This window comes from Carassius gibelio, chromosome A1 (assembly GCF_023724105.1).
Source record: "Carassius gibelio isolate Cgi1373 ecotype wild population from Czech Republic chromosome A1, carGib1.2-hapl.c, whole genome shotgun sequence".
NCBI lineage: Eukaryota > Metazoa > Chordata > Actinopteri > Cypriniformes > Cyprinidae > Carassius > Carassius gibelio.
In genome coordinates, this window is record NC_068371.1 from 27,990,547 (window position 1) to 28,012,957 (window position 22,411).

The 22,411-nt window shown below is 36.1% G+C and overlaps 1 protein-coding gene across 1 annotated transcript in view; it reads right to left on the reverse strand.

The window, feature by feature from the left end:
* The window catches only part of ctnna2 (catenin (cadherin-associated protein), alpha 2), a 355,646-nt gene extending 333,728 nt beyond the window's left edge, over window positions 1-21,918 (reverse strand). Inside the window, exons 1-2 of the mRNA XM_052602746.1 lie at window positions 21,693-21,918; window positions 4,068-4,174 (exon numbers count right to left, since the gene is read on the reverse strand). Of these exons, the coding sequence (XP_052458706.1) occupies window positions 4,068-4,169 (102 nt within the window). The 5' untranslated portion in view covers window positions 4,170-4,174; window positions 21,693-21,918. The remainder of the gene's footprint in view (window positions 1-4,067; window positions 4,175-21,692) is intronic.
* Window positions 21,919-22,411: the final 493 nt, after the last annotated feature.

Below are 22,411 nucleotides of genomic sequence, written 5' to 3' on the forward strand. Positions count from 1 at the left end.
AAGGTCTTTATTCAACTTTGAAAATAGTTTAAAAGCTAATGGTGAAGCATTACAGCATAAAACACATTAGCTTTACAGCTCAAATTAAAATGTATTTGGAAGAAGATATTCAAGTTCTTCCCTCAGCTTTGACCTTAAATCAGTACTCATCTATCCGACAGTCCTTCGACTTTAACCTGTCTCAAGGAGACAGGCTCATTTCAAAGAACACTTTGTTGAGGTGCCACTCCAATAAAAACCTGCATAGGTGTGTGCACACTCGCTCAAGGATCCAATATCCATCGCTTTTGTCCTTGATAGGAAACAAACCCGAATTCACACACAGTTTGACAATTAAACTAACCATGCCTCATAATGCTATTGCAGTCCTGCAGATCTTTTCTTTTGAAATGAAAGACAATTCTGTGTGTTGAATATAATTAATAATCCCTTACATTCATATAGCGCTTTTCTAGGCACTCAAAGCGCTTTGCTTTAGAATACATGTTATTAGTTGTCCGTGTCTGTCTGATACATAACCCTTTCAAATGTTTATTTGTTTAATGTTTATTTATGTTTTACTCTAGCTTTGTTATTAGAGGACAACCCCTCCCCCCCCCCCATTCCCACCCCCACCATATCATAACATAATATGTCCCCGTTTAGCTGGGCTGCTTTCCACGCTGATTCCAAATAAAGTATTAACTCTGTGTTAAGAATCCATTAGCATTCCCATGATTCCTTGTGCCATATGCCTCCATTATGTGAAAGAACAATGGTAAAGCTGAGGCGAACAACTATGGGGAGTTGTCACATTGTGCTGAGGAGTGTTTGAGACACAATGAGAGAAAGAAAAGAAGCGTGCGGCAAAGGGTCAAGAGATGAAAGTTGAGTGCTAAACTCCACGAAAGCTGTAAACTGGCCATATCAATCAGTCTCTCACCCAGAGAGGAAATGTTTTTTTTCTCTTGTTTATCCAAAATCATATGGGGCGATAGCCGATATAAAGCCAATATAATGTTTATTATTATTATTATTATTATTAAGAAATTTGAAATCATTTGACAATGGATAAAAAAGTGTAAAATAAACATACTTTAGATGAGAAAGTATTTTTCACAAATAAATAAATATTTAAGAAAAAAATATATAATAAAAAAAACAATGTAACTGACAGGGCACTCAGTATTCTGAGAAGTTTGTGTGCACTAGAAATCATATTTTTGAAATAAAACAAGGGTAACACATTTACATTGAGCACATAGAGGAAATGACATGAATATGGCAGTGGGCAAATACATAAAGCCCAGCATAATTTGAACTCACGAGTTTAAAGTTTAAAGCATTCAATTAACACGGACTGACCTGACCTGATCATGCTGTATAAAAATGCAAACTTCACAAGATCTCACAGCTGGATTTGACTAAGATTGCAAGGTTTGTGAAATTAAATGTTCATTAGTCAATCAAAGATTTTTTTTAATTATATGAATGTGTATTTGCTTAATGCTGTCAGCAAACGAGAAAGTATTATAATTTTTGCCTTTCTATTACCAATAATATAAAAGCAATTGTTATAATATTTTCTGTCCCGCCTCGAACACATCGGCCAAGCAGAAAAATTTGAAAAAAGGCAAATCCATTTTAAGAACCATTTTCCTTGAGATCAAAGCAGTCAGTTCACATAACAGACTTATGGCCATTTTTCCAGCCTAGCTTTGAAAATTCACCTTCAGGGCATTATGATCTAGACCACTGGACTGTCCTCGGAACTGTGCATGGTACTGTAAATGGCATCCTTGTGAGAGGTCAAGGCACATCTTCATCAGATCAAAGCAGATAAGATAGCTGTCTAAAAGGTAAAAAATAATCGAAAGTATAGAGAGGTCAAGCCCGATATCTGAACTCAGCCAGCAATTAATGTTGTGAAGAGAAAAAACTCCAGGTCTCTTTTTAATGGGAAAGTTGTTTTTAATGGGAAGATATGCTTTTGTTTTATAAGATCCAACACTTCATTAAGATGACTAATTCCCTGTGAAAGCCATAAAGGCTGTAAAACAGCACTTTAATGACACATAATTGCTCAGAATACAGAAAATACAGTTTAATGGGAAATGTAATTTTGCTTCAGACAATAATGATCTCTTTTTTGTTTTTAGTGAAGGGAAAAATATTGTATTCACCATTTAAAACTTTTGGGTCTTTAAGATTTTTTTTTTAATGTTTTTGAGTATCTTTTGCTCATAAATACTGCATTTAATGTAATAATAATAATTGATATGTATTTTATTTATTTTAAAAAGTTATCATGCATAAGTGTCACGCGAACCTTCAGAAATCAGTCTAATATGCTGATTTGGTGTTCAGTAAATATTTTTAGTATTATTAATTTTGAACACTTGTAATATTTAGTACTTTTTTCAGGATTGTTTGATGAATGGAAAGTTCAACAGAAAAAGCATTTACTGTAAACTAATTTTCAATGCAAAAGTCTACTGTAATGTAATGCATCGCTGCTGAATAAAAATAAAAATGTATTTAAAAATGATTCATAAATTCTTCCTGACCCCAAACTGTTGAATGGTTGTGTAAGTTGCCCCTCTTAGTACATGACAGATATAAAACCAGTAAAACAAGACTGGACACACTCGACTGAAGTTTTCATTCTTTATTTGGGTCACTACATAATTCCTAGTTGTTTTGATGACTATTATTCTCAGACTGTTTCATGTCTTGTGTTGTATTTTCATCCCCCACGTGCTTCAGATTGATTATTATGCCCATATTTGTTTTTTCCTGTAACTCTCCCTATTTAGTATCGGTTCCAGCCATGTTTAATTATCTTATGTTTTTACATAATTATTATCTCCCTGTTTTTACTTAAGCCCTGTGTGTCCCTGTTCTTAGCGTTCGCTGTTAATTTTCATTTTGTGTTCACTGTGTTTCTCGTGTTCCTGTGTTCCCACATTTGTGTTCATTAAATACTTTGTCTCCTCGCTCCTTCGTTCCCATGCTCCTAGTGTGAATCATGACAATTATTCTAAAATGTGGAAAATAGCAAAAAACAGAGACTAAGTAGGTGCGTCCAAACTACTGATTGATGGCCATGGAAGTTTTGCAAACTTTGCACAGCATTTTAAGCCCAAAAAACAAGAAGATATAACCAAGGCACAAGAGAACAAATAAAAAGCAAGTCTAAAATGTAAAGTCCTACTGTGAGCTCTGGAGACAATGTGCAGTGTGGCATCCAGCATCTGAGTGCAGCCTATATTCAGCTTGCACTTCTCTGACAAGGCCTTCAAACTGTTCTACAGTACACTGTCCAGTAATCAGCCAGTACTAGACCAACTTCAGAATCCCAGTGCTTGAAAGCAGAAAACTCAGGCAAACATCCCATTAAAGCTGCAGTAGGTAACTTTTGTAAAAATATATTTTTTACATATGTGTTAAACCTGTCATTATGTCCTGACAGTAGAATATGAGACAGATAATCTGTAAAAAAAATCAAGCTCCTCTGGCTCCTCCCAGTGGTCCTATTGCCATTTGCAGAAATTTGCTGCTCCCGGTAAGAAACAACCAATCAGAGCTGCGGTCCGTAACTTTGTTTGTGTTCAAAATGTAGAAAACTGTATATAATAAGCGAGTACACCATGAATCCATTTTCCAAACCGTGTTTTTAGCCTGTCCTGAATCACTAGGGTGCACCTGTAATAAGTTTTTATATTCAGACTATTTTAGATTGTTTCGGGGGTACCTGCGGCGGAGTAACCCAGTACCTTTGTGATTTTTCATAGACATAAACAGAGAGAAGTAGTTCCGGCTACAATGTTCTTCCGCAAGACGCAAGCAGTTCTGTTTATTAACCGCTAGAGCGTCAAAAGTTCCCTACCGCAGCTTTAATACCATCGATGATTATAAATGCTAAATACTTGATTAGTGAAGCTCAACAGGAGATTTTGACATCATTTAACTATAGACAGACTAATATTTTGGCCAGATTAATGAATTGCCAAGTTTCTGTCAAATGTGTACATTAAGTGACTGGCTCAGTAGAAACTGCAAGCAGGGTAAATCTAACAAGACATTACCTGTGTGACCAACGGCTCCAACAACCTCTCCACAGTCAGCGTGCGAATCTCAAGACTCTTGGGGTCCCATTTTAACAAGACTGGGGATGTAGCGCTCGTCATGTTTACTGTGGAAAGAAAGGGGATAAGAGAAAACGAAAGGAGTGAACATCTGAAAGGATGAAAGAGTTGTTAAAAACAAAATGACAGTTTAATAGGATGATGAAAGGAAAAGGTGCAGACATCACAGACTCGGTTATCAGTTCCATGCTTCATGATTTTCTTAACAAAATCAAAGGCCGGTGAGTCTGCCGCACATGTATTATTAAAGTCAAAAAAGCTTCTCCTTTGAAAAGTCTTTAAACGTTGCACATCAATCACGCTAAAATGCTAAAATTGAGACCATAAAATATTGAGACGCTGCATAACATTAAAAGCTAATGACTTCAGAATGAGTCTTAATGTGAGATCCAGACATTATTGTGCAAGCCAGACAGTGTTAACTCTCTTTTAATAAGGAAAAACAAACACACAGACCAGAGGGATCATAATATATTACCCAGAAAATGATAAGCCTAATACACATTTCAAAATATAAAAAAGTATATATATTTATTGACATAACTTTTTTTTTTTTTTGACCCCTACATTTTGAACAGTTGTGTACTCTTTGTAAGTATAGAAGAGGGTTATGTGTGTTACACATGCTCAAACCTACCATTGATAACCTGTTGTAAAATATCGATAGGCCACCAAATTTACATAGCAGAAGTGTTTTCAGCACAGAATAGGGTAAAGAAAGAAGAACATTAGAGACAGCTAAAGTGCTGTTTAAATTCACTTACAGCAGACAAAGCTGACTATGTTTACATTTGTATCTTGCCGAGAAGTGGATTTTGAGATGTGCAAGAATGCTGCCACATTACAGTGAAGTGTGAGATGAAGAGTGCATGAAGTCGTGATGACTTCTTTGTCAATCATGAGTCCACTTTGTTATAATCTGCTGCTGAGGAAAAAAAAGTATTTTGGAGAACCACAACTCAAAAACTATAACCATCCACCCATGATGTCTTATGTTAGTGACAATTAACTTTCATTCATTTACAATCCTGTAACGAAGGCGTTTTCAATCATATTGTCATTCATTGGAGCACTGGCCTAGATTCCCTGCTGGATCTTTAGATCCTGCATCCAGATACTCATTACAAAAACATATGCATGTACGAAGCCCAGCTCCAGGCCCTTTGAACACCGGTAATGTAAGCAGGTGGTTCCTCATAAAGATAGACATCTGAGGTACAGGATCAGGCCTGTATAGCAGGATAGAGAGAAGTTTACCCGACTGAGTGGTTCAAGCTTAAGAGTAAAAAGTCTTCAAGCTGTGAGTGAATGTGGAGAAAAGCATATGAGAGAGTGTGCGATTTCACTAAGAAACATCTTTTTCTTAGGTTTTTTTATTTTTATTTATGTATTAATATTTGTATAATTTTTTGTAGTGTTCCATTTTGCCTTTCTAGAATGTTGGCTTGAACTTTTTTTTCATTAAATAAAATGTGTTTTTCCAGCTCCTTGACACACATTGGAACAGTCTGGTGTGAGAAGAATCAGCATGAGATCAAACCATCATCTGCTGTTTGCTCCAGTCACGGTTCCTCGGTTGTCAGTCAGTTACAAACACACAAAAGGGTTTTCTGGGCATCACCATTCTTTTGTGTTCAAACTGTGCCTTGCATTTCCTCTTTTCTGATGTAGCTGTCAGTGAATCCTCAGGAGAGGCTCCCGACAGTCTCAGTTGCGGTGTCAAACACTCCCTGAAGCACAGTGTCAAACACACACTCCTGAGTCCTGCACGACACACCTCGGAGACCTCTCCTACTCTGTATGTCAGCTTTATTCCTTAAAAATTGGTGTAAGCATTTTGAACTTCAACACTTAAAAATAAAGTGGGTGACTGGGTCTGCAGCACCTAAAGTCCAATAAGAAACTTTCTTCTTATTAAGAATTATACACAACCACCTCCAATAAAGTGTTCCTGAAGCAAGCTGTGCAAGATCTGTTTCAGTTCCATTATCACCGAATAATGCTTCAATTATCCTACGGAAATGGGAAGAGGAATAATTATGCTATTTGTGCCTGGTTGCCAGGATGATAATAACAGCAGTCATAACGAGGAGCGCAAAATGGCAAAAATGAGAGACTTTCACAAATGCATTTTCTACACACTGGAGTCAGGACGGGTCGGAAGGCTGATTGGCTCAGATACATTAGCATAATGTGCAGGAATAACCATCTTAACCGAGAAACTGCCACAAAGACGAGGCAAGGCTTTACAGTTGATGTCACAGCACATGCTTTGTATTGCCATTTGATTTATTTCTATTCAGTTTAATTTATTACACAACATATCCATTGAATTACTTTTATTACCACATCAAAATTTGCCGTGAAAAGCCTCCAAATAAACATCCAATAATTCAAAGACATAGTATTGTGGCAAATTAGTAATACATTAAGCAGATAGACATTACAAAAAAACCTTCAGAAGCCATTATATCATCAAACATAAGCCATTTATTATAACTGACCTACAGTTCACACAAATCCATTTAGTCAATCTGGTTTAAATAGAAAAATATCCTTGTTTATGCAATTTACATATGGGTCAGAGGGCATGATTATTTGCATTTCATCACATTACTTCAAAAAAAAAAGAATAAATAAAAAAATAACAAACTGGCAGCCCACAAATAAACAGCGATAAACGTCTGCGCTGCAAACCTAGGATGCTGTGTGACGCTCAAACAGTAGAGACGATTAAAGACAGCTCAATCAGACCAGACTCATCGTGACGCCATCACACACACACACAAACAAACACACACACATATCTTTAAGCACAAGCAGACTAAAGCCAGCACAGCCATTTTTGACCACTCCAACTCCTCACGCTGACCTTTTGAGAAGTGTGTTAATCTGAGTCTGAGAAAGAGAGGCAGAGCAGACATAAAAGATAAGAAAAAGAATGCTTATGACATCATCAATGTTGCATTTGTGCATTTGATGAGGACACCGGATCACCGGAAATATCAAAGGATGGCTGATTCTGTTTTGCATAATCATGCCTCGTGTCCTTAAACCCTGAGCTTAAACTTCTTTGCAGCCGTTTCCAAAGATCCTGCCCCGGAGCGGTCAGTATTAAAGCTTAGATTAACCCCTGCTTAATAACAGCCGAGCAAATCATCCAATGCCCACAAACACTCAGCCATTAAAACCCCAAAAAATCTTCTGTATTACTAATTTAAAAAAAAAAAAAGCACAGGGAGACCTTAAAGCTTCTTGGTTGCTGCCAACAGGTTTACAAATGGTTCTAATTACAAATTTCGGAAGATGGTTGGTACACATGCATTTTAAATTACATGTTATAGGCTAATCGACCTAAAACTCACGGCACTTGCAGAAATGCAGAGACACTGAAAACAGCTGCTTGTGTGTAAAATGCAGTGCTGGGCTTCACTTTGAGAAATGCTACCTCTCAGAAAATACATCTATCTGATTTCTTTTTTTTTTATATCTTTTTTTTTTTTTTTTTTTTTTTTGTGATGTGCAAAACCATATATTTTATTAAAACCCGACTAGCCGATGGGTTGTCTGAGTAACTAACAAATTCTAAAGGGCATGTATTAAGAGACAGAACTTCTCTGAGAAGGTTTTAGCTGGCTGTTGACAGTATAATTACTGTTAGGCTCATAACACAGCACAGCACACTAAAACCGGATGAAGTCTGGCCTGCACTACACTGAAACTGGTGTCAAACTTGTGCAGTTCACTCAGAATTCAGCTGGCAATGTAAGGATGTTACATGCTGAGGAGAAGGACAAGAGAGCGTAGCTGCATTTGACAGGGAGCAACCCACTGTGCCATTATACAGTTTTCCAAATCAACCCTTGTATCTTCAGTCTTTAGTTTATTTGTTGATTCCTTCCTCCACGAACAGTGGTTTGTTTTTCCCCTTGCCACAGGGGCAGAGAAGAGAAAGACAGGACTGAAAGAGATGGAGCAAAAGAGAGGAGGATAAAATGACAAAGTAGAGGACAAGAGGAAATGCAGCAGAGGGAAACAAACAAAGAGAGACAGAATAGTGGATTTAACGGGAAGGGGGAGGTGGGATGGAGAAGTATGAGAGAGAGAGCGAGAGAGAGAGAGAGAGAGAGAGGGAGATTGCCCAGAATAAAGAAAGCACACAGAGCAGATAGACGGTGACAGTCACATTATAGCGGAAGTCTCTGGAACATGTCTGTGGCTGATGGCGATATGCACAAAAGGACAAAAGGCTTTGGTTTACTTGCCTTTATTGACTTGAATTACAAAAATGTGGCTTTATCATTTTATTATTACAAATAATAACAAACAATTAAAGTGACATTTATGAGTCATAATGGTATATTTTGTCATAAAACATTTGCCAAAAAAACCTATGAGCATTTACCGCAAATACTTTGCAATAATAATAATAATATTAATTATAATAATAATAATTATTATTATTATTATTTGTTTTTTTTAAATTATTATTATTATTATTTTTTTTTTTTATGTTAGCGATAAAGTGCAAAACATTTTTGATTGAATTATAATTTGAAAAAAGTGTGCCACTAGCCAAATATACTCATGTTTTTTTTTATAAAATAAAACGTTTAACTAAATACTGTCATATTATCATATTAACTTACAATTTAGTAATTGAATCAGATGTTGAATTATGAACTGCTGGAACTGATTCAGTAGTCTGATTTCCTGAAGAATTGTTCAGACTAATTCACAGGTAAACTCTAGCATTCGTGATTATCTTTGAATGACTCATTAAATTAGCAGGACTAGCCCAGGACTCTCAACACGCTTTTAGCCATCATTATATTTGCACCCTACTGATTCACAATTTTTCTGAGATTTACAACCCCAAATGTCCTTCTCCCAACTGTTACCCTGCATCTCACAAATGATAGACCTCTCGAGAATAAATCTCAATGTGGCTGATCTCTACTGAAGGGATTACTCATTATTGGTACGGATGGCTTGTTTTTGCTGAGAGCAGCTCTCTTAAAATAGTCCTGACCACTACTGGTATGCAATGCTATGAAGTCATTACTGACACAGGTGAAGAAAAAAAGAAAGAAAAAACCTGCACTGCCTTTCTACTCAACAGTATGTGTACACTTAAGAGCTAAGCTGAACATCCAGGGAAAATAAATTTATTGATAAGACTAACTGAAAATTAATCTTGTTGTTTTACTCACACACACACACATCTAAACTTGGAATAAGATTTCTAACCTGTGTTGTTATGTGTCACCAGAGAGACAGACCAGGCACAGCACTGGACTGCCACTAAACAAATGCACATTCCTTATCAGACACATTCTAGAGAACCCTCGTGAAATTCCATCTGGAACGGCAACATATCACCATGACATCATTGTTTGAAATACCACTTGTCTTTCTAATATTTAGAAACATGCAAGAGTGGAAACTCATGGCTAGCAGTCTCTCACTCACTGATACAATATCTCTACATTTAAAGGACTAATGTTTCCAGTTTTCCTGTGCCATTCTTTCTTTATTCTTTCATTAAGTAGGAATGCAAGTACATTTCTGTATAAAACTAATCCAAAACAAATATAAATAATAATAATTCTGAATATTACAGATGTCCTTTCCCTGTCTAAAAGGGCCAATTAAAAAAAAAAAATCTTCTTTTAATCCTGAAATTACAGCTAGAGAAATAGAAATCATACTGTACAATCAGACATTGAAAATAGTGTTTATCGCATACTCTAAATGTGATAAAGGCCAGAGTCAGTTGGATAAACATGTAGCAGGCCAGTCAGACAAACAAGCCCACAGACCAAACTAATGCACAGATTTCTTTTCAAAAGAGGATTCTGAGCAAACTGTCCATCTGATTCACTAATCCTCATTCAGACAGAGAATGAGCTCTGGGCTCTGTTTTGTTTCAGGCTGAGCAGACGCACAGATGCTCCAAAGGCCTGCAGTAACTACCGATATTATCAACAGAGCACTGTCTACAATCTCAGATGAAACGGCAAAAAGAAATAACAACTAGTATCATTCCACTGGTCTTATTTGCTTTGCCTCAAGACAGTCATTATACAGATCCAGAAAAGACTTCTTGTGATCATTTCTGTTGTGGACAACTTTGCAAGCATTGGACTTAAATGCATCTTCCCCGTCAAAACAGCTACAGCCAGCATGTATTTCCACGCTGGTTTGAGAAGGACTATAAGGTAGACCACCTTGGTCAAAAAAAACAAAATCAAAAAACACATGACAACTGTTTTAAGTAATGTTACTTAAGCAGCAAATCAGCATTGATTGACAACGATTTCTGAAGGGCCGTGTGACACTGAAGACTGGAGTAATGATGCTGACAATTCATCTGTGCCATTACGGGAATAAATTAAATTAAAAAAAGAAAACAGTTGTTTACAACTGTATTATTATTTGTATTATTATTATCATTAAATAATTCCAGTCTTGGTGAGCATAAGACAGTTCAAAAACATTAGAATAATTAAATTCCATAAAAAAAAAATGAGCATCACAGTTGCATATACCCTATTTAAGATAATCGGCCAGAGACCTGAAACATCACAAAATCGTTGCTGTTACATTACGTAGCTGAAGTATAGTGGTTATAGTGCAATGCATCAAAAACAGGAGTGAGGCATCCATTAACTTAATTTCTACGTAATGCAATCAGGCACTTGCAGTATAGACATCTCCATTAATTATAATGGGAGAAATCTGATGATGTCATAATGGCCTTTGTATATCTAACCTGTCTGCTCTGACTGGCTGCTATTCGTTTGCTGCTTTGCAAGCACTGATATTTCCTTTAGGACATGCAAATCAAGTTACCTTCTGCTTTACATAACTGCCAATTAAGATCATGATGTAATATGAAAACCTCTCATTACAGGACTATGGCAGTTCAGCTACCTCAGAGACCTGCTGTTTTTAAGAAGCTCAGTCACAATAGATGGTCCCACCACTCTGTTTGTCCCACTCAAACACCCAATTCTCTCTTCACATGTCTGCCTATACCTTTTTCTCTTACACAATCCATGCACAAAAGCCCTCAAAACTGCAGTCCTCTCTCTTTCTGTTTACCCAGATTAAGTCAATGCTCAAATTGAGGTTAATACCTAGATAAACACATTCAGTCGTGTAAAACAAGGTCAGGACAAGCAGCTCAGGCTGGAGCTTCCATTTATTTTTGATACTGCTGTAAAAGTGCTGTATCTCATAATGAAATTCCTCTAAAAAAGCTCCTTGCTCAGTGATTCAAGACCGATTCACTGACCACACTGACCATTAGCTTCACATCTCTGTTCCCCTGAAGCTTCAGCCAAGAAACCCTGCATATGTATGTGTATGTCAAGTATACTTCAGTTTGGATAACATTTAACATATTCGTAATGTGTTCAAAATATATTCCATTTGATAGCATACAATTAAGTTCTGTTGCTGAACACTGATGAAGATATTTTGAAAAATGTTGGTAAGTCAATGGGGACCATCAACTGTTTGGTTACCAACATTCTATAAAAATCATTTTATGTTCGACAAAACCCACACAGGTTTGATACAGCTTGAGAGTGAGTAAATGATGACAGAATTAAAATTTGTGAGTGGACTATCCCTTTAAATGAAACATCATTAAAACTACACATATGCATACTTTCAAAAGAACTATGAAATATATGCATGTAAATAAAAGAATATATGTATGCAACTTAGTGTTGTCAGTTTAACGCATTAAAAATATTTAACGCAAATTAACACAGGACCGGTGTCCTAACATTTTATCCTACCCAGGTTTACTGCGCATGCGCACATCAATATTGCATTCTTTTTCTCATGCTAAACAACGATATTTAATGTATCTGCATTACTGTAAGGGTAGGCTTAGAGTTGGGGTAGGTGTAGACTTTAATAAAAACACAATCTAATTGGTAGAAAAGAATATTTATAGTTGATTTCCTGTAGCTGTATCCCTTCTAGCTACAACCGCGAATATAAACGTAATTAATGTATTTGCAGTATTGTAAGGGTAGGTTTAGGATTGTGGTAGGTGTAGACGTTAATAAACCATAACTTTACAGTGGAATTTTTTGTTGTCGAATTGTACTACCCACTGTTTTAGTGGGAGGTCGGAAAATCTGACAAGGTAGGACAAATCGACAGAACACCGGAGCTAGGGTTGGCCACTCCATTCATTATTTTCTTGACAAGAATATTAGAACAAAGACGCAGATCATCTTTATGACCACATCAAATAGGAGACTTTTCAGATGCGCACTCCAACTTCACCTCAGTGCCAGGCGCTAGTCAAACAAGTGTGGAAAAGTTACAGGTGACGAGGAGCTTCAGTAGCTTGACAAAAGAAAGCAGGCACAGCACTGGACTGCCACTATAACAAATGCACATTCCTTATCGGCCCACATTCTAGAGAACCCTCGTGAAATTGCAACTGGAATGGCAACATATCACCATGACATCATTGTTTGAAATTATGTCATTGTTTCCTGGAGCACCCCAGTACTGTCCCCCTCAAAAAACAAAGGAAAGTAGAGAAAATCAATAACTTTTGTAGCTTTAAGGATACATCTATTTTAAATTTGGAATTTAGTGTTTGATCATTTTAAAATTCAATTTCTATAGATTTCCTACTTGCTGAGAAGGGCACAGCTAAATATGAGATTTATTATAATGGGTTTATGTGAAAATTGTCTTAAGTTCACTTAAATAAAAAGTTGTTATTTTTTAAAGTCTAATAAATGTTCAAATTGAATTTTGACTATTGACAATTATTAAATAAGGGAAAAACAAATATCAGTTATACTCGCCTTCAGAATTAAAAAATGCCATTAAACAAACATAAAAATATATACTGTCTTTATGTTGTCTCTATATTAATTTGAAGATTGAATATTAAATTATTGCAATATAAAAGTATATTTAAAAACTTTAATGTTAAGTGTGATTAATCATAATTAATTACGATAAATTTCAGAATTTTTTTTTTTGAGTGACAGCACTAATGCAAATAACCCGTTGTATGCTTTGAAGACTTTATGTAAACTATTCCTTCAAGAAAAGATTCTTTATTATAGAGCTCTTTCCATTTTAGATGCCTGTTATAAGCTTCGGCTCTAAATATTACTTTTTTTTTTGTGTCTTGAAGAGACATAGAGATAAACAGGTTTGAGCTAAATGGATAAGGGAATTTGTCACTTACTGCTCTCTGGTGACAAATGACGTGCACAAGAATTCCAACTTTTTTAGCGTTTCATTGCAAAACAAACTGACAACAGCAGCAATAGTCAAATTACTCTCAGCAGAAATTGCCTCTGGAGCTGAAGCTAATAACGTTCGGGCCAACTATTTCTGGGAAAGGTAAATGGGCACTGACAGCTAATTTCAGCATTCGTTAGAAAAACTGTTCGAGGATTAGTTCACTCAAAAATGACAAATCTTTAATTTACTCATCCTCATGTTGTTTCAAATCCATCTGACTTTCTTTCATATGTGGAACATGAAAGTAGGAATTTTGTAGCAGGTAGCTTTTTTCAGTGCAATAATGATTAATGGGACCTACAGCTTTAAAGCTTCAAAAATGAATCAAAAGCACCATAACAGTGGTTGATATGAAAACAGTACCATAATACTAGCTCATTTTATTTTTCACTGATAATTTTCCTCTCCAGTAAACTACAGTTGCTACAACCAGATCAGTGAGTCATTGAATCGGTTTGAAAATGTATTCTGATTCATTACCAGTCACTTTGCCAGAAGTGAATCAGACAGACAGACAGACAGACAGACAGACAGACAGACGCTGAACCATCAAGACTGCACCGACAAAAGCTAGTGCGGATGTCCAAATCTTCAGTGAATAATGACTTTACTTCTGTTCTGTTCTTTACACAAACTTGACTTCAGAAGACTTGAAACAGTATCCAAAAGTTGTATACAGTGCAAAAAGTATGATAATTTAACACATTTAAATTTATTAGATGTCAAAATGGAAATCTTGATGCCATTTTCTTGTGCAATAGAGTAAATCTGTTTCAACGCACAGGCATATGTGATCTGTCCTTGGGTTGATTACAGACATATTGCATGAAAACGCCAAAGAGAAAAATGGTCTATTTTTGAAGATTAATGTTCAGACATGATGAAACAGGATTGTTGTTTCATTCACTGTGCTAAATTTCCTAGCATACAGAGCAAAAAAAAAAAAAAAAAAAACGGTTGTCTGAAATTGATATTTTGGAGTAGCTGATATTGTTTGAATGCCACAGCTTAGTTTCACATCCGGAAATCAATTCAGAAGGGAATCCTAATAATAATCGGGCAAAGTTTAAAGTGTGCAGTTTTATAGATGTTCTTAAATTACAGGTCACGGTGACTTCTACAGTCCTATTGATTTCCCTCAGTAATAGAACTCAAGCCAGCCAGCCAGGAGGAGGAGTGACCATCTGTCCAATGCTGTGACTGCTGACACCTCAAAAGGAGGTAAATGGGCTCAGCTTGCCCAAACAACATGATGTACAAAGACTGGTGATCACTTCTGTAACTGGGTGCTTTAAATGCTAATAGTGAAGCTAAAACATTATTTGACCCCCTCATAGATTTTGGCTTAGGTAACCACAGTTAATTAAGAAAGTTAATTAATGTTGAAAATCTCAAAGATAGAGGGTCAGGGAAGCATTCGGGGAAAAAAAGAGAGTGAGTAAAGCTAGAGGCAGAGGACATATCTAAAAGACGATGGAGTACAGCTCAGTATAATATACTTTTCCTGCACAAATCGAAGAAGTATCTGTGCTATAGAATTCTCCTCAGGGGTGCTGAGTGTATGAGAAGAAAATGGAGAGGATAAAGTATAAAGTCCAGAAAAGAGGTGGTGGTAGTGTGAGGTGGGGTGACAAGGGCTAGCATTTTCTTGAGTAGACAGACTTTTTTCCTGACTTGAAGCAAGAAGTCTGGTAATCATTGCATCTCATTGTGGACAAAGAGAGGGAATGGACCATTTTTGGTATTAAGATTAGTTTTCATTGATACAAACATAGGTGAAAAAAAATGCCTAAAACACTGAGCTTTCCTCTTTCGTAACTTAAAATGCATTCAACCATTTTTGACTATGGGAGCACCATGTGTAGGAAAAAAGACAGGGGAAAAAATCCCCAAAAAGTAAAAAAAAAAAAAATTATAACACAACTGAAAATAGATTTAACTGGATTGTTTTCATAATAAAGACACTCCTGTGGTCAAATGTGTTTGAACAGCCACAAAAAAATTAAAAATAAAGTCATACTAAACTAATATATGATCATTGTGGGACATGATTTAAAAAAAGTGCATCAAACCAGGCATTGCAAAATTTGCCAATTCAAAGTTATGGTCGAAAACGCATCTGGTATCATTATCCGTCTAAATCACGTCCTGTCCTGATCATTGGTAATCTGTGTAACAAACCCATATTACACAGATTACCAGTGATCAGGACAAGAAGCGAATTAAACCAGATGCGTTTTTTGCACATAAGTTGGATAAACAATTGTGCTATAAATGATAATGGAATAGGATTTAGTAAGATGCAGGGATGTACTAGGATGGAGGGGTAACAAATAAATATAAGGATATTGCACATTTGTATTGCATAAGTGGGGAACATTTAACTGTTCATGAGGTAGATCGCCTGGGGGAAGAAACTGTTCTTGTGCCTGACTGTTCTGGTATTTGCAGCTCTGAGGCGCTGGCAAGATGGCAAACGTTCAAAAGATGGGATAACTTGGATGTGGGGGATCCAGAGTGATTTTAAATTAACCAAGTTAACACTCTAAATCTATGCAAAATCAGTAAATGTCATTAAAAAAAAAAAAAAAAACACTGACCTTAAACCTTCTGTCTATAATAAAAGTAATTATAACAATAATAATAATTATCATCATGAAATTTACGGTAAATATTATAAGTACAAATCCTAGTTCAAAGGAGGAACCCACAACAAAAATTCATTATCCAAAAGAACGAGAACTGAGGAGGGAGAGAGAGAGAGACTGCAGGATGAGAAAGGAAATGACTCCTACAACGATTCCTCCATTCCCTCCAGCAGGACGTTGTTTTGAAGGTTGGGTTGGAGAAAGAAAGGAACTGAAGAAAGCAGGAGGAACAGATGAAACCAAAGAAGAGAAGGATAATTTGATGCAGTCTAAAAAAGCTTCTGTTGGCTAATCACAGTCTCACATGCTCGAATAAGAAAATGAGAGCAGTTTTACTAGTGCCCTTTAAAAGTCTTCAGGGAGACGCTGGGACAAAACTGGTCAGATCACAAATAATAACTTTCTGAATGCTAAAGTGAATTGAGAAATAACTTTTCCTTTTCACAAAATAAAATACCCCAAAAAAACATTAAATAAAGTATCAAATAAATGTGTCAAAAGAGTTCTAAATTACTTTGCATATCAAGTGCTGCTTGCAGTCTATCAGAAATTCAGATTTGTTTGTCTTGCTGAAGTTATATCTCGCAGCATCATTGGTTCAGTTACTTCTGGAGTGCTGCAGACAGTTTCTCGCACTGTCTCCAAACTCAAAGACGCCGCTGTTTGCAAACAAGAAGATCAGAGATGTGTTTTTTTTTTTGCTCAGCATCTCTCAGAAAAACATAGACAGTAAACTGCAGTCTTGTTCTCAGTAAATGCTTATCACTACTTGCAGTGCAGACTTTTAAAAAGCAACTGTGTCTCCAGGTAGACCCTGCCCTTTTGCACTGCCTTCCTAAAATTCTCTCAGCATATGGCTCTCAGAATACCAATCGCAACTGACAGCAATATGCAATATGCACCAATATGCTCAAGATAATACAACAAATTAAGATAAATAAAGGTAGAGATAAGAGAAAAACAATGTCTTAGATCTAGGTCAAGACATTGAGCTTTTTCTGTCTAGTTCATCCTTTGAACCATTTCAACATTACACTTTATAATTACCAGGTTTATGTCCTTCGATCTTTTACTATGAATCAGTGGAAAGGCACTCCTAACTTTAAACTGTGGCAATAAAAAGTTTAATCAAAGACAATTTCACCTTTTTCTTTAAAGTCTTGTCTGAAAAACACTTTATGGGCACATTTATATGCAGACTTACAAACAGAAAAGCAATTAACTTGTTAATTATTTTGAAACTGCAAACAAATCGGGGTCAGTTTATCTGTTTAAAATTAACCAAAGACATGTCTAGAAATATTTTACTCCTGAAAATCTGAGCAAAATATAGTCTCTGTACATTTGGACATTTACACTACCGTTCAAAAGTTTGGGGTTCTAACGTTTTTAAATGAAGTCTATTACGCTCACCAAGGCTGAATTGATTTGATCAAAAATACAGTCAAACAGCAATATTGACAAAAAAAAGTTTTCCATTTGAATATATTTGAAAATGTATTGTATTAATCTCCCGGCAAAGCTGAATTTTCAGTAGCCATTATTTCAGTCTTCAGTGTCATGTTTCTTCAAAAATCATTATAATATGATGATTTGGAGCTCAAGAAACATTTTTTGATTATAATTGCTGAAATGCTGCTTATGGGAACAGTGATACATTTTTACAGGATACTTTGATGATTAGAGAGTTTTAAGATAACATAAATCATTTAGAATTAATTGTTTTTTTGTTTGTTTTGTTTTTAATGTAAAATTATAAGTGTGTTTACTGTCACTAATTGATTATTTATTATGTGCTTGATGAATAAAAGCATTTTTTAAATATATATAAATATATAAAAATTACTGACCCCAAACATTTGGACAGTATAGTGTAAGTCACACAAAATGCACTTTTATCACAACTTCTTTACATTTTACTATCTTTACTCAACTGTTATTTTGAACAGCATATCTATTTTTTTGTGAAATGTTTTGCTTTAATAAATGTGGCACAGGCTCACATTTCAAGAAAACATTTTCACATTCATAAAATAAACTGCAGATAAATGGATTGATGCACATACAGACGCAGACCAATTAAGTCGTTTTCAAGTGTGGTTTCGCAAGATGGCAAGCGCTGTATAAATGTTTGCACACATTAGAATCAATACTCTGAACAATGCATGCAAGAATTTTTCCTGCCATTCAGTGCAATGGGCGCGCTGTCTAGCTGGGTTCTTTATCACTGCTTGTTTGTCTTAGCAAACAGAGTCCCTCGCCTGGAGACACCATAGCGACCAGATTCGCTGAGATCACGCACACAGGGCGTCCCAAAGAGCTGACACTGGGCAAATCTGCTCTCCTGGTACTCACTATAAAGCACATTATTTATGTGCAATGCCAGTCTATTTGATTCTGATAACAGCAGCTAAAGAATTCAAACTTATTTGCTTTTGAGTGAATGCAAGAAATTGCTGCTATCTGCCTACTGTACCCAAAACATAATAAACACCGTGCATATAAAATATCTGTGTCATATTACATGAAAACAGACAGCATGTGACTCTTTAAAAGGCTGTTGACTTACAGTGTTGAGAAAAGCCCTGACATGACTGTGGAGGCTGTAATAGCATTGCACACCTCCCTGTCACTCAAATGCTGGACTTCTAAATGCAGCCTCACTGTTGCCCTTTAACCCATAAGGTTTCTTCTTACAAATCTATACGGCATGGAAACATCTACACTCGGAGTGAGCAAATAAAACACTGCCATTATGATCAAGGAAGCGGGCCATACAGTCAGCTTCATTGATTAGAATGGGAACATGTTTGTAGCTTTGTTAGCAGTATTAACAGGGTGTTAGAATTTGCTGTTGACTGTGAGGGACAGAGCGAATTCAAATGTTTTGTTGTTACACGGTGACTGAGGGCAATCTAGAAATCCACCTAAGAAATAGCCTGTTTAGGATTTGTATTATGCAATTTGCAATACACAAACCCACTGAATCTCAATGACAACATTTGAGAAAACATTTCTTTTGAGTTTGAAGAGTGTAGAATGTTAACTATAAATAAATGCAGACTATTTTGATTTCACATGAACATTTTTGCTTGGCTGTTGTGAAGTGTCATGTGCCATAAGAGTTAGGAAACAAGTAAACCATAGATACAGCTGCCATGTTTGGTATATACTGCATAAAATAAAATATATATATTTTTTAAATCTTTCCTCTTAGATCACCATTGTCTTTCCATTCCAGATGCCTAGCGAAAAAATCAAAAATCAAAAAATCAAATCAAATCAAATAAAAAACACTCAACTAAAATACTTACCAACTATAGTTTTGAAGCTTAAATAACAAATAAATAAATAAATAATAATAACAATAATAACACATGCCGTTTGATTCATTGAGAAATCCTATGAGTAATTTCACTTAGTGGAATAAAGTTGGGATCAAATGAAAAACTCATTATGTATACCTTGGCATAAGTTTTAATGATTCACAACTACTGTTTTGGGGCTTATTTTACCATTATAGAATCACAACATAGAGGTCAGATAAGTTAAACATGCATTGTACATGAAATTTCTAACAGCTTGTCCGTTATTTTACAATCAGATGCTACTGCAGTGTTTTATCAATAATTAAACACTGTTTGCATTCAGTTTATGAACCAAAAAAAGCAGGGCTCAAGGCAAAAGCCCCACTAAACATGACCTGTACTTAACGTGCAATTTAATTTTTGTATATTATATTTTTTATGCATTTAATCAAATTTACATCACATACATTACATTTAGTCCTTTTGCAGATGCTTTTATCCAAAGCGACTTACACATGAGGACAATGGAAGCAATATAGTCATAGGTTTGGATAGCGTATTTAATTGGCCAATCTGATTCAGGTAAGCAAATTGTGATAACGTGAATAATACAATGACTTTAAGCGAGTTAACTTGTTTAAAGAAATTCCATGTTTTTAAATGAAATTTAAACCAAAGGTCTTCAACCCTGCTCCTGGAGACCCACTGTACTGCAAAGTTTATTTCCAACCTGCTTCAGCACCTGCCTGTGTATTTTCAAGCAATCTTGAGAAGCTTGATTAGTGCTTCAGGTGTGTTTGATTAGCTCTGCAGGACAGTGGGTCCACAGGAACAGGGTTGAACACCTCTGATTTCATACAAACTTACCAAACCTTTAAGCATTTGCCATTTACGTCACTAGCACTGTTAGCTTAATGCAAATTATAAAAAAAAAAAAAAAAAAAATAAGTAAAGTTTCTAGTTATGACATGTAAACCAACAAAAAAGTGATCCTTCTGATGGCATGCTTCATCGACACACTCCTAGAAACGCAACGGAAACCACCTAAGCAATTACTGCGTTAATTATAAAGATAACTATAATTATAATTAGTGTCCACACCAACACACAATATCATTCTGTTTATTATAAAAATGAGCCCCAGCTTTGTTAATGTGTTGCTTTAAATGTTCTGAAAGTTATTCCAACCATGTCGTTCCTCAATGTTGCTATAATTAAAGCTGCGATTTGGGTTCTCACAGAATTAGAACAATTAAAATGTTATAGTTACCGTTAAAGTTATCCTTAATGTGAAAGGAACTTAAGTGAGAATATGTGTTTTGACTTGTAAATACTTTTCTTTTCAAGTCAATAATGAATGTCATGTTGAAATATATACAGTTTATATGGGGGGGGGGGCAGCCTTTTGTGCCACAAGCTTTTGGGTTTTTAAAAAAAATGTAGAGGGATCTGAAACAAATGCCACAAAAACCAAGACCACCTCCAACTCGCATCCTTCAATTGGAGTATTTGGCATAAATCTGATGACACACAATGCTACGTTTTGTTCTATCTATTTATTCTTTGTTGTTGTTCTTGTTGTTCTTGTTACTTTTAGAAAACCATATCCTCATGATAGTAGGGGGGGAAAGAGCCTATGAAAATCAATTCCATGCAAGCCAAATATCATTCTGTATTAAAAAGAAAATATTCTAACACTGGGTTTCATCCAGCAACAAGAACCGAAAAAATATCTCAATGTCATAAAGTCCAATGTTGTATCTTATTGCAAAACTTGAATATTTACTTCTTAGAAATGATCCTAAACGCCTCTTTCGCCTACCATTTAAATATAAAATCGAACACAACAGTAATTGTACACAAACAATAACGGGACATTAAAGACGGGAGGCGCTCCGACAATGAGGATGGAAGGTGCACAGACCGCGGTTAGTCGAACCAATGCTTTTTATTATTACAGTACACCATGCGTATGCAAAACAACGTTCTTTATCACGCGGATAATATTCTGTTACTATTCTATTAAAAGCAAACCTTTATTTAACCTAATATGAGCTGGTTAGCCGGTATGCTAGCAGGCTGCAGATGGGAGACACTGGCCATCACCTCGGTGCTGGAATAACTGTAGATTTATACAGCTGAGGGATGCATTAGACAGTCGCTTCAGGGGATTTACCTATATATTTTTCATCTGACATCTTATTTTTTTCCTATTTAAATGAGCGCAATAAAGCTCGGGTGCACAAGCCTCGCCTTTCTCACACATTTTAATAACGGTTTGCTTGTTCCAAAGTGGCTTCCATTGATCTCACCTTCAGTGATGACAGTCCCGGTACAGGAACAAAACACTTCCGAGGAAATACGATGGTGTGATTTATTTCCAAACGTACGGCTTTCCTAACCTAGCCAGCAAGTTTAAACAACCCAGAAAATCCGCCGGCTCGCCTCTGAAGTGATGGAAGCAGAATGAATCCACGCGTTGCTGTGGGTATCTAGGAAATGCTCGTCTCTCTGCCGCTCCCTGCCAAATAATGACCCCTCCCACCGAATCCCCAACCACACACACGACAGGTGCTGAGTATGCACGCTCCCTTCTTGCTAAATAGTGAGCCACGCGTTGGCTTTGTAATGCGCCTGCGCCGTGAGCGCGGGGAAAAAGAGCGCAGCCTGGGATGGGCGGGGCGAAGATGGTGCTGCGCATCTTTGTTGAATAGTGATGCTGAGCTGGAGGATGGAGCGCGTGCCCAGTGACGTATGCTTTTTTCAGTTAAACATCGACAGGTAATGTGTATTATTATTATTATTTTCTCATTGAGAAACAGGCCTACTGTGTTTATGATCAGTATAAACAAACGCCAATCTTGATTTGGTTTATTGTTTGTTTGGTTTGATGGTTTTAATAAAAAAATAATAATAATAAATAAATTAAAAAAACTATTCATTCACTAGTAGTCAACTTTTTTGTGTTCAGTAAAGATACTGGTATTTATGTAACTCAAAATTGACTAAAAGCACAAATTGTGCACTGGTA